General features: G+C 42.6%; 1 protein-coding gene across 2 annotated transcripts in view; it reads left to right on the forward strand.

Moving 5' to 3' along the window:
* Positions 1 to 9,750, forward strand: part of LOC110537175 (calcineurin B homologous protein 3) — a 16,570-nt gene extending 6,820 nt beyond the window's left edge. The window contains exons 4-8 of one of the 2 annotated variants that reach the window (XM_021623011.2): positions 7,416 to 7,555; positions 8,079 to 8,140; positions 8,234 to 8,341; positions 8,479 to 8,526; positions 9,322 to 9,750. In XM_021623011.2, coding sequence (XP_021478686.1) covers positions 7,416 to 7,555; positions 8,079 to 8,140; positions 8,234 to 8,341; positions 8,479 to 8,526; positions 9,322 to 9,399 — 436 coding nt within the window. In that variant the 3' untranslated portion in view covers positions 9,400 to 9,750. Of the gene's footprint in view, positions 1 to 7,415; positions 7,556 to 8,078; positions 8,141 to 8,223; positions 8,342 to 8,478; positions 8,527 to 9,321 lie in introns of those variants that run through there. The other variant, XM_036937182.1, reaches the window with a different exon arrangement.
* The last annotated feature ends 3,714 nt before the right edge of the window (positions 9,751 to 13,464 follow it).

Raw genomic sequence — 13,464 nt, forward strand, 5'->3', positions numbered from 1 at the left:
TCACTGTTGATGATCAGGACTACCACTGTTGTGTCGTCAGCAAACTTAATGATGGTGTTGGAGTCGTGTTTGGCCACGCAGTCGTGGGTGAACGGAGAGTACAGGAGGGAACTAGGCATGCACCTCTGAGGGGCCCCGGTGTTGAAGATCAGCGTGGCAGATGTGTTGTTGCCTACCCTTACTACGTAGGGGTGGCACGTCAGGAAGTTCAGGATCCAGTTGCAGAGGGAGGTGTTTAGTCCCAGGGTCCTTAGCTTAGTGATGAGCTTTGAGGGCACTATGGTGTTGAACGCTGAACTGTAGTCAATGCATAGCATTCTCAAATACTGTAGGTGTTTCTTTTGTCCAGGTGTGAAAGGACAGTGTGGAGTGCGATTTAGATTGCATCATATGTGGATCTGTTTTAGGTGGTATACGAATTGGAGTGGGTCTAGTGTTTCCGGGATGATGGTGTTGACGTGAGCCATAACCAGCCTTTCAAAGCACTTCATGGCTACTGCCGTGAGTGCTACGGGCTGTAGCAATTTAGGCAGGTTACCTTCGCTTCCTTGGGCACAGGGACTATGGTGGTCTGCCTGAAACATGTAGGTATTACAGACTCGGTCAGAGAGAGGTTGAACATGTCAGTAAAGACACTTGCCAGTTGGTCTGCTTATGCTCTGAGTACACGCCCTGGTAATCCATCTGGCCCCACAGCCTTTTGAATGTTGCACACGTAAGCTATGAAAAGTGGGATCACACAGTCATCCGGAACAATTGGTGCTCTCGTGCACGCTTCAGTGTTGCTTGCCTCGAAGCGAGCATAAAAGGCATTTAGCTCGTCTGGTAGGCTTGTGTTACTGGGCATCTCGCGGCTGGGTTTCCCTTTGAAGTCCGTAATAGTTTGCAAGCCCTGCCACATCCGACGAGCTTCAGAGCCAGTGTGTAGTATGATTCAAACTTAGTCCTGTATTGATGCTTTGCATGTTTGATGGTTCGTCTGAGGGCATAGTGGGATTTATAATAAGCGTCCGGATTAGTCTCCCACTCCTTGAAAGTGGCAGCTCTAGCCTTTAGCTCGGTGCAGATGATGCCTGTAATCCATAACTTCTGGTTGGGATATGTACAGTGAGGGAAAAAAGTATTTTGCTGCTGATTTTGTACGTTTGCCCACTGACAAAGAAATTATCCGTCTATCATTTTAATGGTAGGTTTATTTGAACAATGAGAGACAGGATAACAACAAAAAAATCCAGGAAAACACATGTCAAAATTGTTATAAATTGATTTGAATTTTAAAGAGGGAAATAAGTATTTGACCCCTCTGCAAAACATGACTTAGTACTTGGTGGCAAAACCCTTGCTGGCATTCAGAGGTCAGATGTTTCTTGTAGTTGGCCACCAGGTTTGCACACATCACAGGAGGGATTTTGTCCCACTCCTCTTTGCAGATCTTCTCCAAGTCATTAAGGTTTCGAGGCTGACGTTTGGCAACTCGAACCTTCAGCTCCCTACACAGATTTTCTATGGGATTACGGTCTGAAGACTGGCTAGGCCACTCCAGGTCCTTAATGTGCTTCTTCTTGAGCCACTCCTTTGTTGCCTTGGCCATGTGTTTTGGGTCATTGTCATGCTGGAATACCCATCCACGACCCATTTTCAATGCCCTGGCTGAGGGAAGGAGGTTCTCACCCAAGAATTGACGGTACATGGCCCCGTCCATCGTCCCTTTGATGCGGTGAAGTTGTCCTGTCCCCTTAGCAGAAAAACACCCCCCATGCATAATGTTTCCACCTCCATGTTTGACGGTGGGGATGGTGTTCTTGGGGTCATAGGCAGCATTCCTCCTCCTCCAAACACGGCGAGTTGAGTTGATGCCAAAGAGATCCATTTTGGTCTCATCTGACCACAACACTTTCACCCAGTTGTCAACTGAATCATTCAGATGTTCATTGGCAAACTTCAGACGGCCATGTATATGTGCTTTCTTGAGCAGGGGGACCTTGCGGGCGCTGCAGGATTTCAGTCCTTCATGGCGTAGTGTGTTACCAATTGTTTTCTTGGTGACTATGGTCCCAGCTGCCTTGAGATCATTGACAAGATCCTCCCGTGTAGTTCTGGGCTGATTACTCACCGTTCTCATGATCATTGCAACTCCACAAGATGAGATCTTGCATGGAGCCCCAGGCCGAGGGAGATTGACAATTATTTTGTGTTTCTTCCATTTGCGAATAATCGCACCAACTGTTGTCACCTTCTCACCAAGCTGCTTGGCGATGGTCTTGTAGCCCATTCCAGCCTTGTGTCTGTCTACAATCTTGTCCCTGACGTCCTTGGAGCGCTCTTTGGTCTTGGCCATGGTGGAGAGTTTGGAATCTGATTGATTGATTGCTTCTGTGGACAGTTGTCTTTTATACAGGTAACAAGCTGAGATTAGGAGCACTCCCTTTGAGTGTGCTCCTAATCACAGCTTGTTACCTGTATAAAAGACACCTGGGAGCCAGAGATATTTCTGATTGAGAGGGGGTCAAATACTTATTTCCCTCATTAAAATTTAAATTAATTTATAACATTTTTGACATGCGTTTTTCTGGATTTCATTGTTGTTTTTCTGTCTCTCACTGTTCAAGTAAACCTACCATTAAAATTATAGACTGATCATTTCTTTGTCAGTGGGTAAACGTACAAAATCAGCAGGGGATCAAATACTTTTTTCCCTCACTGATGTACAGTCACTGTGGGGACGATGTCGTCGAAGCACTTACTGATGATGCCAGTGACTGTGGTGGTATACTCCTCAATGCCATTGGATGAATCACGGAACGTATTCCAGTCTGTGCTAGCAAAACAGTCCTGTAGCGTAGCATCCATGTCATCTGACCACTTCCGTATTGAGCGAGTCACTGGTACTTCTTTAGTTTTTGCTTGTAAATACGAATTAGGAGGATATAATTGTGGTCAGATATGCTGGTATAAATTAGGTAAAATGGATTTAAGTTTGCCTGCATTAAATTCCCTGGCCACTAGGAGTGCCGCTTCTGAATGAGGATTTTCTTGTTCGTTTATGGCCTTATACAGCCCGTTGAGTGTGGTGTTAGTGCCAGCATCGGTTTGGGGTGGTTAATAGACAGCTACTAATAATATAGATGATAACTCTCTTGGTAGATAGTGTGGTCTACAGTTTATCATGATGTACTCTACCTCAGGCAAGCAATACCTCGAGACTTCTTTAGTATTAGACATCGCGCTCCAGCAGTTATTGACAAATGGACAATCACCCTCGCCCCTTGTCTTACCATCCTGCTGATGCACGGAAAACCCAGCCAGCTCAATATTATTTGTGTTGGTGGTATTTGGTATTTTATTAGGTTCCCCATTAGCTATTGCCTAAGCAGCAGCTACTCTTCCTGGGGTCCACACAAAACATATGACATAATACAGAACAACATAATACAGAACATCATTAGACAAGAACAGCTCAAGGACAGAACTACATACATTTTTAAAAAGGCACACGTAGCCTACATATCAATGCATCCACACAAACTATCTAGGTCAAATAGAGGAGAGTCGTTGTGCCGCGAGGTGTTGCTTTATCTGTTTTATTAAACCAGGTTTACTGTTTGTTTCAGCAATATGAGATGGACGGAAGTTCCATGCAATAAGGGCTCTATATAATACTGTATGCTTTCTTGAATTTGTTCTGGATTTGGGGACTATGAAAAGACCCCTGGTGGCATGTCGGGTGGGATAAGTGTGTGTGTCAAAGCTGTGTAAGATGACTATGCAAACAATTTGGGATTTTCCACACATGAATGTTTCTTACAAAAATAAGAAGTGATGCAGTCAGTCTCTCCTCAACTCTTAGCTAAGAGAGACTGGCAGCATAGTATTTATATCAGCCCTCTGATTACAATGAAGAGCAAAACATGCCGCTCTGTTCTGGGCCAACTGCAGCTTAACTAGGTCTTTCCTTGCAGCACTGGACCACACGACTGGACAATAATCAAGATTAGACTAAACTAGAGCCTGCAGAACTTGCTTTTTGGAGTGTGGTGTCAAAAAAGCAGAGCATCTCTTTATTACGGACAGACCTCTCCCCATCTTTACAACCATTGAATCTATATGTTTTGACCATGACAGTTTACAATCTAAGGTAATGCCAAGTAATTTAGTGTCCTCAACTTGTTCAACAGCCACACCATTCATTAACCGGATTCAACTGGAACATAAGATATTAGCGTTTTTAATGCCCCGTTGGTAGGATAGTCTCGACCATAGTTCATCAAGTCTGTTTTCCAGTGATTGCTTGTGATTGATCGTTGGTCAATTAGACTCCTGAACAGGTAATCAAATGGCTACCCGGACTATTTGCATTGTGTGCCTCCCACAAACCCCTCTTTTATGCTGCTGCTACTCTGTTTATCATATATACATAGTCACTTTAACTATACATTCATGTACATACTACCTCAATTGGCCCGACCAACCAGTGCTCCCGCACATTGGTTAACCGGGTTATCTGCATTGTGTCCCACGACCCGCCAACCCCCCTTTACGCTACTGCTACTCTTTGTTCCTCATATATGCATAGTCACTTTAACCATATCTACATGGTCCTACTACCTCAATCAGCGCGACTAACCGGTCTCTATATGTAGCCTTGCTACTGTTATTTTTCACTGTATTTTTACTGTTTTTATTTCTTACCTTACCTTACTTACCTATTGTTCACCTAATACCTTTTTTGCACTGTTAGTTAGAGCCTGTAAGTAAGCATTTCAGTGTAAGGTACACCTGTTGTATTCGGCGCACTTGACAGATAAACTTTGATTTGATTTGAAACGATGGTAGTGGTGATTTACTCACTCTCCTCTGAATCCTCACAAGGCACCCCCACCTCCTCCCTCTGTATCTCTGCCTTCACGCGAATGACAGGGATTTGGGCCTGGTCTCCAGAAAGTAGCATATCCTTCGCGTCAGACTCATTAAAGAAAACATTTTCGTCCAATTCGAGGTGAGTAATCACTGTTTTGATGTCTGGAAGCTCTTTTCAGTCGTAAGAGACTGTAGCAGCAACTTTATGTACAAATAAGTTACAAACAATGCGAATAAACACAACAGCACAGTTGGTTAGGAGCCCTTAAAACGGCAGCCATCCCCTCCGGAACCTATATATCATTATATCCTGACTAGTCTCCCAGTTCCTGCCTCTGAAAAACATCCCCACAACAAAGGTCTACCCAGACCCCTCTTTTACACTGCTGCTACTCTCTGTTCATTATCTATGCATAGTCACTTTAACTCTACCTACATGTACATATTACCTGAATTACATTGACTAACCAGTGCCGGTACCCCCTGTATACAGCCTCGCTATTGTTGTTTTACTGCTGCTTTTTAATTATTTGTTACTTTTATTTTCTATTTATCCATTTTTTTTACTTAACCAACAATGCAGTTCTAAGAAAAATAAGTGTTAAGGGCTTGTAAGTAAGAATTTCACTGTAAGTATTACGCCTGTTGTATTCGGCGCATGTGACATACAATTTTATTTGATTCGATGCTGCCACCACCATGCATTACCGTAGGGATGGTGCCAGGTTTCCTCAAGACGTGACACTTGGCATTCAGGCCAAAGAGTTCAATCTTGGTTTCATCAGACCAGAGAATCTTGTATCTTATGTTCTGAGAGTCCTTTATGTGCCTTTGGCAAACTCTCTAAGCGGGCTGTCAGGTGCCTTTTACTGAGGAGTGGCTTCTGTTTTGCCACTCTACCATAAAGGCCTGATTGGTGGAGTGCTGCATGGCTGGTTATCCTTCTGGAAGGTTCTCCCATCTCCACAGAGGAACTCTGGAGCTCTGTCAGAGTAACCATTGGGTTCTTGGTCACCTCCCTGACCATGGCCCTTCTCCTCCAATTGCTCAGTTTGGCCAGGCGGCTAGCTGTTGGAAGAGTCTTGGTGGTTCCAAACTTCTTATGGCTGTAGCGGCAAGGGCAGTATTGAGTAGCTTGGATGAAAGGTGCCCTGCTTAAGTACTGCAGTGCATCTCCTCCTCATGGACTGCACCAGATGTGCCAATTGCTGTGAGATGTTACCCCACTCTTCCACCCAAGGCACCTGCAAGTTCCCGGACATTTCTGGGGGGAATGGGCCTAGCCCTCACCCTCCGATCCAACAGGTTCCAGATGTGCTCAATGGGATTGAGATCCGGGCTCTTCGCTGGCCATGGCAGAACACTGACATTCCTGTCTTGCAGGAAATCACACACAGAACGAGCAGTATGGCTGGTGGCATTGTCATGCTGGAGGGTCATGTCAGGATGAGCCTGCAGGAAGGGTATCACATGAGGGAGGAGGTTGTCTTACCTGTAACGCACAGCGTTAAGATTGCCTGCAATGACAACAAGCTCAGTCCGATGATGCTGTGACACACCGCCCCAGACCATGGCGGACCCTCCACATCCAAATCGATCCCGCTTCAGAGTACAGGCCACGGTTTAACTCTCATTCCTTTGATGATAAACGAGTATCTGACCGACACCCCTGGTGAGACAAAACCACGACTCGTTAGTGAAGAGCACTTTTTGCCAGTCCTGCCAGCGACGGTGGGTTTGTGCCCATAGGTGACGTTGTTGCCAGTGATGTCTGGTGAGAACCTGCCTTACAACAGGCCTACAAGCCCTCAGTCCAGCCTCTCTCAGCCTATTGCGGACAGTCTGAGCACTGATGGAGAGATTGTTCCTGGTGTAACTCGGGCAGTTGTTGTTGCAATTCTGTACCTGTCCCGCAGGTGTGCTCTTCAGATGTACCGATCCTGTGCAGATGTTGTTACACGTGGCCTGCCACTGCAAGGACGATCAGCTGTCCGTTCTGTCTCCCTGTAGCGCTGTCTTAGGCATCTCACAGTACGGACATTGACATTTATTGCTCTGGCCACATCTGCAGCATGCCTAAGGCACGTTCACGCAGATGAGCAGGGACCCTGGGCACCTTTCTTTTGGTGTTTTTCGGAGTCAGTAGAAGGCCTCTTTAGTGTCCTAAGTTTTCATAACTGTGACCTTAAGACACTAACAGCTTACAGACGCTAGGCAAAAAACGACCGTTCCACAGGTGCATGTTCATTAATTGTTTATTGTTCATTGAATAAGCATGGGAAACAGTGTTTAAACCCTTATCAGTGAAGATCTGTGAAGTTATTTGGATTTTTACGAATTGTCTTTGAAAGACAGGGTCCTGAAAAAGGGACGTTTTTTTGTTGTTGCTGAGTTTATAATCTATATGACAATAATACAACCTTAGCTAGCAATAGGCGGAGTCGAGCTACTACCATATTGCGTACAGTATCCATGATGTGACTAGGATGTCAGGCAGTGAACTCATCTGTCCACAAGATGGAGATATTTATGTTCCTTGCTTTTTTATACCTCTATAGAAACTTCCATCAGAATGGTGACGGGACGGTCGAGGAGATCAGCTTTGAGGAGTTCCTTGTGGTGATGTCCCACTTCAGACCTCCAGCACTGAACATGACAGAGGAACAGAGAGAGAAGGTCAGGAGGGAGAAACTCCGCTGTGAGTACCGTTATTAAAATGTTACAGTGTGGACTGGTGTTAAGATGGATGTTTTGCATTATATTATAGTTTCACTACCAAATGTAACACTGTGCTGAAATTGATATAATAATATCTAAAAATGAAATGGATATAATAATTCTTTGTGTGTCTCTTTCGGGACACACAACAGGTGCGTAAATACATACATGAATCACAAGCAATAACTACAGCAGACAGCACATGTGGATTCAGTTCCTTGTTAATTCCTTATTAGCTTGTGTACTTTCTACAATGACATTCAGAACACTGTACACGGTTTGATGTGTACTATGGCTCGCTCTTTGACTGGAATCCAGAAAAGGAATCCATTATCTGTAAACGTTCTGCTGGGATAGCAGGTACGCATACAACAGATCTGTATCCCATTTACAGCATTATTCAGCAAATGCTTGACAGTGATGCCTCATGACACATGCAGGTAAGCCTTTGGTAAGCAAATTGTAAAGAGTTTGTGTAAGATTTTCCTTGTTTTCTTTCCCAGTCCTGTTTAACATGCACGACACAGACAACGATGGAACAATCACTCTGGAGGAGTATCGACATGTAAGCCATTGCCCAGCCCTGTCTTTCAAATACTTTATCTGCCTATCACTATGAATTGTAACCATGACTGCCTTTCCTCTGAGTGTACTGTAGGTAGTGGAGGAGCTGCTGTCTCGGAGTGGAGCCCTGGGAAAGGAAACGGCAAAAGGAATAGCAGATGCTGCCATGCTGGAGGTAGCCAGTATTTCCATGGGTCACATGGTACGGCTGGTTTTTTACAACATCTTGTGAATGTTGTTTTCCTCACTCTGAGTTTTAGATCTGGAATCAGCTGCTATATGACATCTGACTATTATTAAAAAAAAATTCAATACCATATCCAATAATCTCGTTCTCAGGAACCAGATGAGTTTTACGAGGGGATCACTTTTGAACATTTTCTAAAGGTTTGTTATAAAACATATTATTTTGTGTCTAATAATATTTTTATTTTTGGGGGTAAAAGTCATGGCTATAGTTTTATTTTTAAAAGTATAGATTATTTAAGTGTGCTTCGCTGGAGAGCCCATTAAATCATCACTGTTCTTTAAAGGCGTGATCTGCACTCCTTACATCCATTTTTTTACTTTTAAATTAACAATATATGCCCATTGATTAATGAAGATTATAAACTGGGTGGTTGGAGAACTGAATGCTGATTGGCTGACAACTGTTGTATATCAGACCATATAGCATGGGTATGACAAAACTGCTCTAACTACGTTGGTAACCAGTTTATAATAGCAATAATATACCACGGCTAAGGGCTGTATCCAGGTACTCTGCGTTATAACAGCTCTTAGCCGTGGTATATTGGCCTTATTGCTTAATTATAACTTTTAAATGCCTCATGACCTTAGTTCAACTCTCACATCCCATTAGAACCCAAAATATAAGCTTGTTTTACACCATTGTTTGTAAACAAATACTGTATAGCATCAAAACATGGTTAAAACTATAATTTTAATTTCTGGTGGCTGGTCAGTCCTTGCATCTATAGCTCTGTCTTTGAAAATCTAAAGTGGTTACATTTCTCCAGCCCTATCTCTCTGCTGTTTGACAAGACTGCAGATTGTCCCTTTAACACAAACAATAGCAGCAAAATTGTTGTTCTTGTTATTAAAGTACACAATAGTTTAAGGTATTGTCAGAGTTTAGTAACTAAGTACTATACTGGTAGTAAAACAACATTTTCTTTTCAGATACTGAAAGATATTGAGATCGAGACGAAAATGAACATTCGCTTTTTGAATATGGACACGACGACCCTGTGCAAGTGAGGATCTTCCACTTGATTTTATTACTATGATGCACAAGCACTCTTCTATGGTCTTTTTATTTAGTGGCCAGTTAGGGCATACTTTACCTTCTCAGACCAACTATTACAAAGCTCTGTTTAATAGTTTTGGGTGACGGTTTGAGCTTCTACTATTTATTAGCCTCTAACACACACTTTATGTTTTTACAAATTTATTGGCTAAAAAAATATTTATGTGCAACTATGCAAATATACACAGATTAGCAGTAGGTATGTTATGAATTTAGCATGCCTGTATCTATCATATTTTATGCAAGAGTATTCACAATGCTCTAAATGCCATGAATCAATAATAAATTCAATAATAATGCAACAATCCAGTAATAACAATGTAATAAGCCAGTAATAAAGCGATAGCAGCTCCATGATTGAAGTGAATGCAATTTACCTCCTAGTATATCTAGGGCACTGTGTGGAATAAGCTACAAACATTTGCACGTCTCTTCTATACCGTCATGCACACCTAAACTGTTTTGCTGTTTGGAATCAAAACAGGTTAGAATTTCCATGTTCATTAAAAAGTCACTGACCAATAGAAACAAAGTACTTATTTCCAAAGTTTAACTGACCAGCCTAGCAGTATAGCATACTGCACATGTCCTGTGGCAAGACCCTCCTCATATTGAGATAGTAGTTTCAAGTAAAATGTGCGTTAGACTTGTGCAAATGTTTTAAGAATCAAGCCCACACAAACACGCATTTGTTGACTGTTAGAAATGGGAACAATGATATGCAACTTGTCTGTGCTGCCCTCTAGAGACCAAAGAATGTGAAGTCTATCCCATTCCCACATTTAATCATCTCTATACTGCCTATTTTATTTTTTGGTTTGCATGTGTTTGATGCCATTCCATTTGCTCCATTCCTGCCATTTATTATGAGCCGTCCTCCCCTCAGCAGCCTCCTGTGGACTAAATGGCATGCATTCATTGAATTAATTTGGCCTTAATCCGTTGCAGATCAAATGTATTTTAAGTAGGCACCAGCAAATACTGCAGCCTGCCGATATCTTGTTGCATCTACAGATTTTTAGCATGTCTTGGTGTTTGAATTTCCATACACACTGTATATTTGTACTGTAAAATACGATATTTTCATTCCGATTTGGGATGTTATTGTAGCAAGGAATAATGTAAATGATGTGGCCTTCTCTTTTTATTGAGAACATTAAAATAGGAAACCGCTCACCAAAAGTGTATCATTTTTGAATGATTATGTACTGTAGGAATTGGAGTGTTTAGTTTTGCTTTTAAGAAAATAATTGTATTATCAGACAGCCTTGGAGAAGGATCTATAATGAAACTTGAATTTGCTTTGTAATCAAGTGGGGGCAGCACATAGCCTTGGGGCTAGAGGCGTGAGCCAGCAACCGGGGGGGGGGGGGGGGGGTTCCGCTTTGGGCTGAATGTGTCAATGTTTTGGAGGGGGGGGGGGGTTCCGCTTTGGGCTGAATGTGTCAATGTTTTGGAGGGGGGGGGGGGTTCCGCTTTGGGCTGAATGTGTCAATGTTTTGTTCATTTGAAATCGACTGTTTTTCTGGAAGCTTTATATATTATATTAGTTGGACCTTGTTTGGAATTGACCAATAAAGTGATATTAATCATAGTGAATTTATGTAATTACCTTCTAAAAAACCTTTAAAGACATTCTCTGTATCTTTGGTGACTCTGTACTTTTTAAAACTTTCCGCTTTGGGCTGAATGTGTCAATGTTTTGTTCATATGAGCAGAATTACTGTCTTAACTCACAAGCCACAGAAATCCCTAGTTTGAAATCAACTGTTTTTCTGGAAGCTATGCTGTGCCATTTTCCCTACATTTACCCCCATGTGGGCTAGCCCACAAGCAATTTGAGTTCTGGCCGATGAGCTTCAGACCCTCGCCACACAGCGGCGCGAGAGAGTACTGATGTGGTGCTCAAATCAAATTTTATTTTCAGAATACAACACGCACACACTGGCAATCCTTACAGTGAAGTGCTTACTTACAAGCTCTTAACCAACAATGCAGTTTAAAAAAAATACCCCCCAAAAAGTAAGAGATAAGAATAACAAATAATTAAAGTGCAGCAGTAAATAACAATAGCGGGGTTACATTATATACAGGGGTACCAGTACAGAGTCAATGTGCGGGGACACCGGTATTGAGGTAATATATACATGTATACATGTAGGGGGGGGGGGGGGACAATGCAAATAGTCTTGGTAGCTGTTCAGGAGACTTATGGCTTGGGGGTAGAAGCTGGTTAGAAGCCTCTTGGACCTAGACTTGGAGCTCTGGTACAGTTTGCCATGTGGTAGCAGAGAGAACAGTATATGACTAGGGTGGCTTGAGTCTTTGGCAATTTTTAAGACCTTCCTCTGACACCGCCTGGTATAGAGGTCCTGGATGGCAGGAAGCTTGGCCCCGGTGATGTACTGGGCCGTACGCACTACCCTCTGTAGTGCCTTGTGGTCGGAGGCTGATGCAACCCGTCAGGATGCTCTCGATGGTGCAGCTGTAAAACCTTTTAGAGGACCCATGCCAAATCTTTTCAGTCCCCTGAGGGGGAATAGGTTCTGTTGTGCACTCTTCATGACTGTCTTGGTGTGCTTGGACCATGTTTGTTTGTTTGTTTGGTGATGTGGACGCCAAGAAACTTGAAGCTCTCAACCTGCTCCACTACAGCCCCGTCGATGAGAATGGGGGCGTGCTCGATCCTCTTTTTCCTGTAGTCCACAATCATCTCTTCATAAATGTGACGTATTAAGCAATTTTCAGGGACCACTTTTGGCTCGTGGGCACTACTTTCAGAGCTACTGGCTGACAAGGTAAAAATGTACCCCGGTAGGCTGTCATTGTAAATAAGAATTTGTTTTTCACTGACTTGCCTAGTTAAATAAAGGTTACTTTTTAGCCAGTTGATCAAATGTTATTCTATTTTATTGTAAATGAGTGGTGGATTAGCACAGTTGCCTGTAATTTGATTTCACTTGTAGTTTTCAGTACAGTACAGTTAACATGCAATATTTACATAATTAACTGCCAAAGTAGCATGTTATTGTAGAGTTCCTGGTACTCCCATAAAATGTGCTCAATTTATCTGAAGGGAGTTTTTTTCTGTTTGTCCCTCATGGGCAGACAGACTTTTAGCTGATTTATAGCAGCTTTTATCATCCTCCCATTTTTCCTGTATGTATATGACTTTTCACATTTTCATGGATATAGAAAACAACATGATAAAGAGAAAGCCAGTTAGTGCTTTGGTTCACCTGAAGACTTATGATTATCAAGTCTGTTTCAATCACAAATGGAATCTGTGTCAATGACCTTTCATTCCAGTAAATGTTTTATGGTTTCAGTTGTTGCCCAGACTTACCCCATTGTCTCTTGGTTTTAAATAAAGTTATGGGTTGAAACAGGGAACTTGATTCATGACCTAGAGTGTATCCCTCCTCAATTTCCAGTTTTGCATGAGCTTGTGATCTAAGGAAAGCTTAGAATATTTCTGATGGCATTTGTCTGTTGCTTATTTGGATAGTATATCTACAGATGTGCACACTATTACAAACTATCAGTTACATTCATTGTGTCAACTGCAAAAAGTTTACTTACTACCTTTTTCCTCCCAAGCAACGCTCATGCAACAGACTTGGTTGTAATTGACATTTGATAAAGTAAACTGACAATCTATTGATAATTCGTTTTTTATGGAATGTAAAATCATGAAACGCTTGAATTTCGTCCCAGTACAGGTCTGCCTTATAGGGAGTGATGAAGAGAACCATTACATCTATGAACGCATCACCCCAGAACACACACACAATCTGACCCATACACACCCACACCTTGTGACTGGCCAGACAGAAGCCCGCCACTTTCACAAAATATTTCCTATCAGATGCTGTTTAGTCTTCAAGACGTGTCACTGTGAGATGAGATCACAGACTGTGTCTCAATTGCTCCCTGGCATATCTCATGTTGGGACCACTGTGTGGAAGTTCTGCAGTCTAAGGCTAACGTCATAGACTTCACTTGAGCACAGGCTG

The sequence above is a fragment of the Oncorhynchus mykiss genome, chromosome 12 (assembly GCF_013265735.2).
Source record: "Oncorhynchus mykiss isolate Arlee chromosome 12, USDA_OmykA_1.1, whole genome shotgun sequence".
In the NCBI taxonomy this organism is placed as follows: domain Eukaryota; kingdom Metazoa; phylum Chordata; class Actinopteri; order Salmoniformes; family Salmonidae; genus Oncorhynchus; species Oncorhynchus mykiss.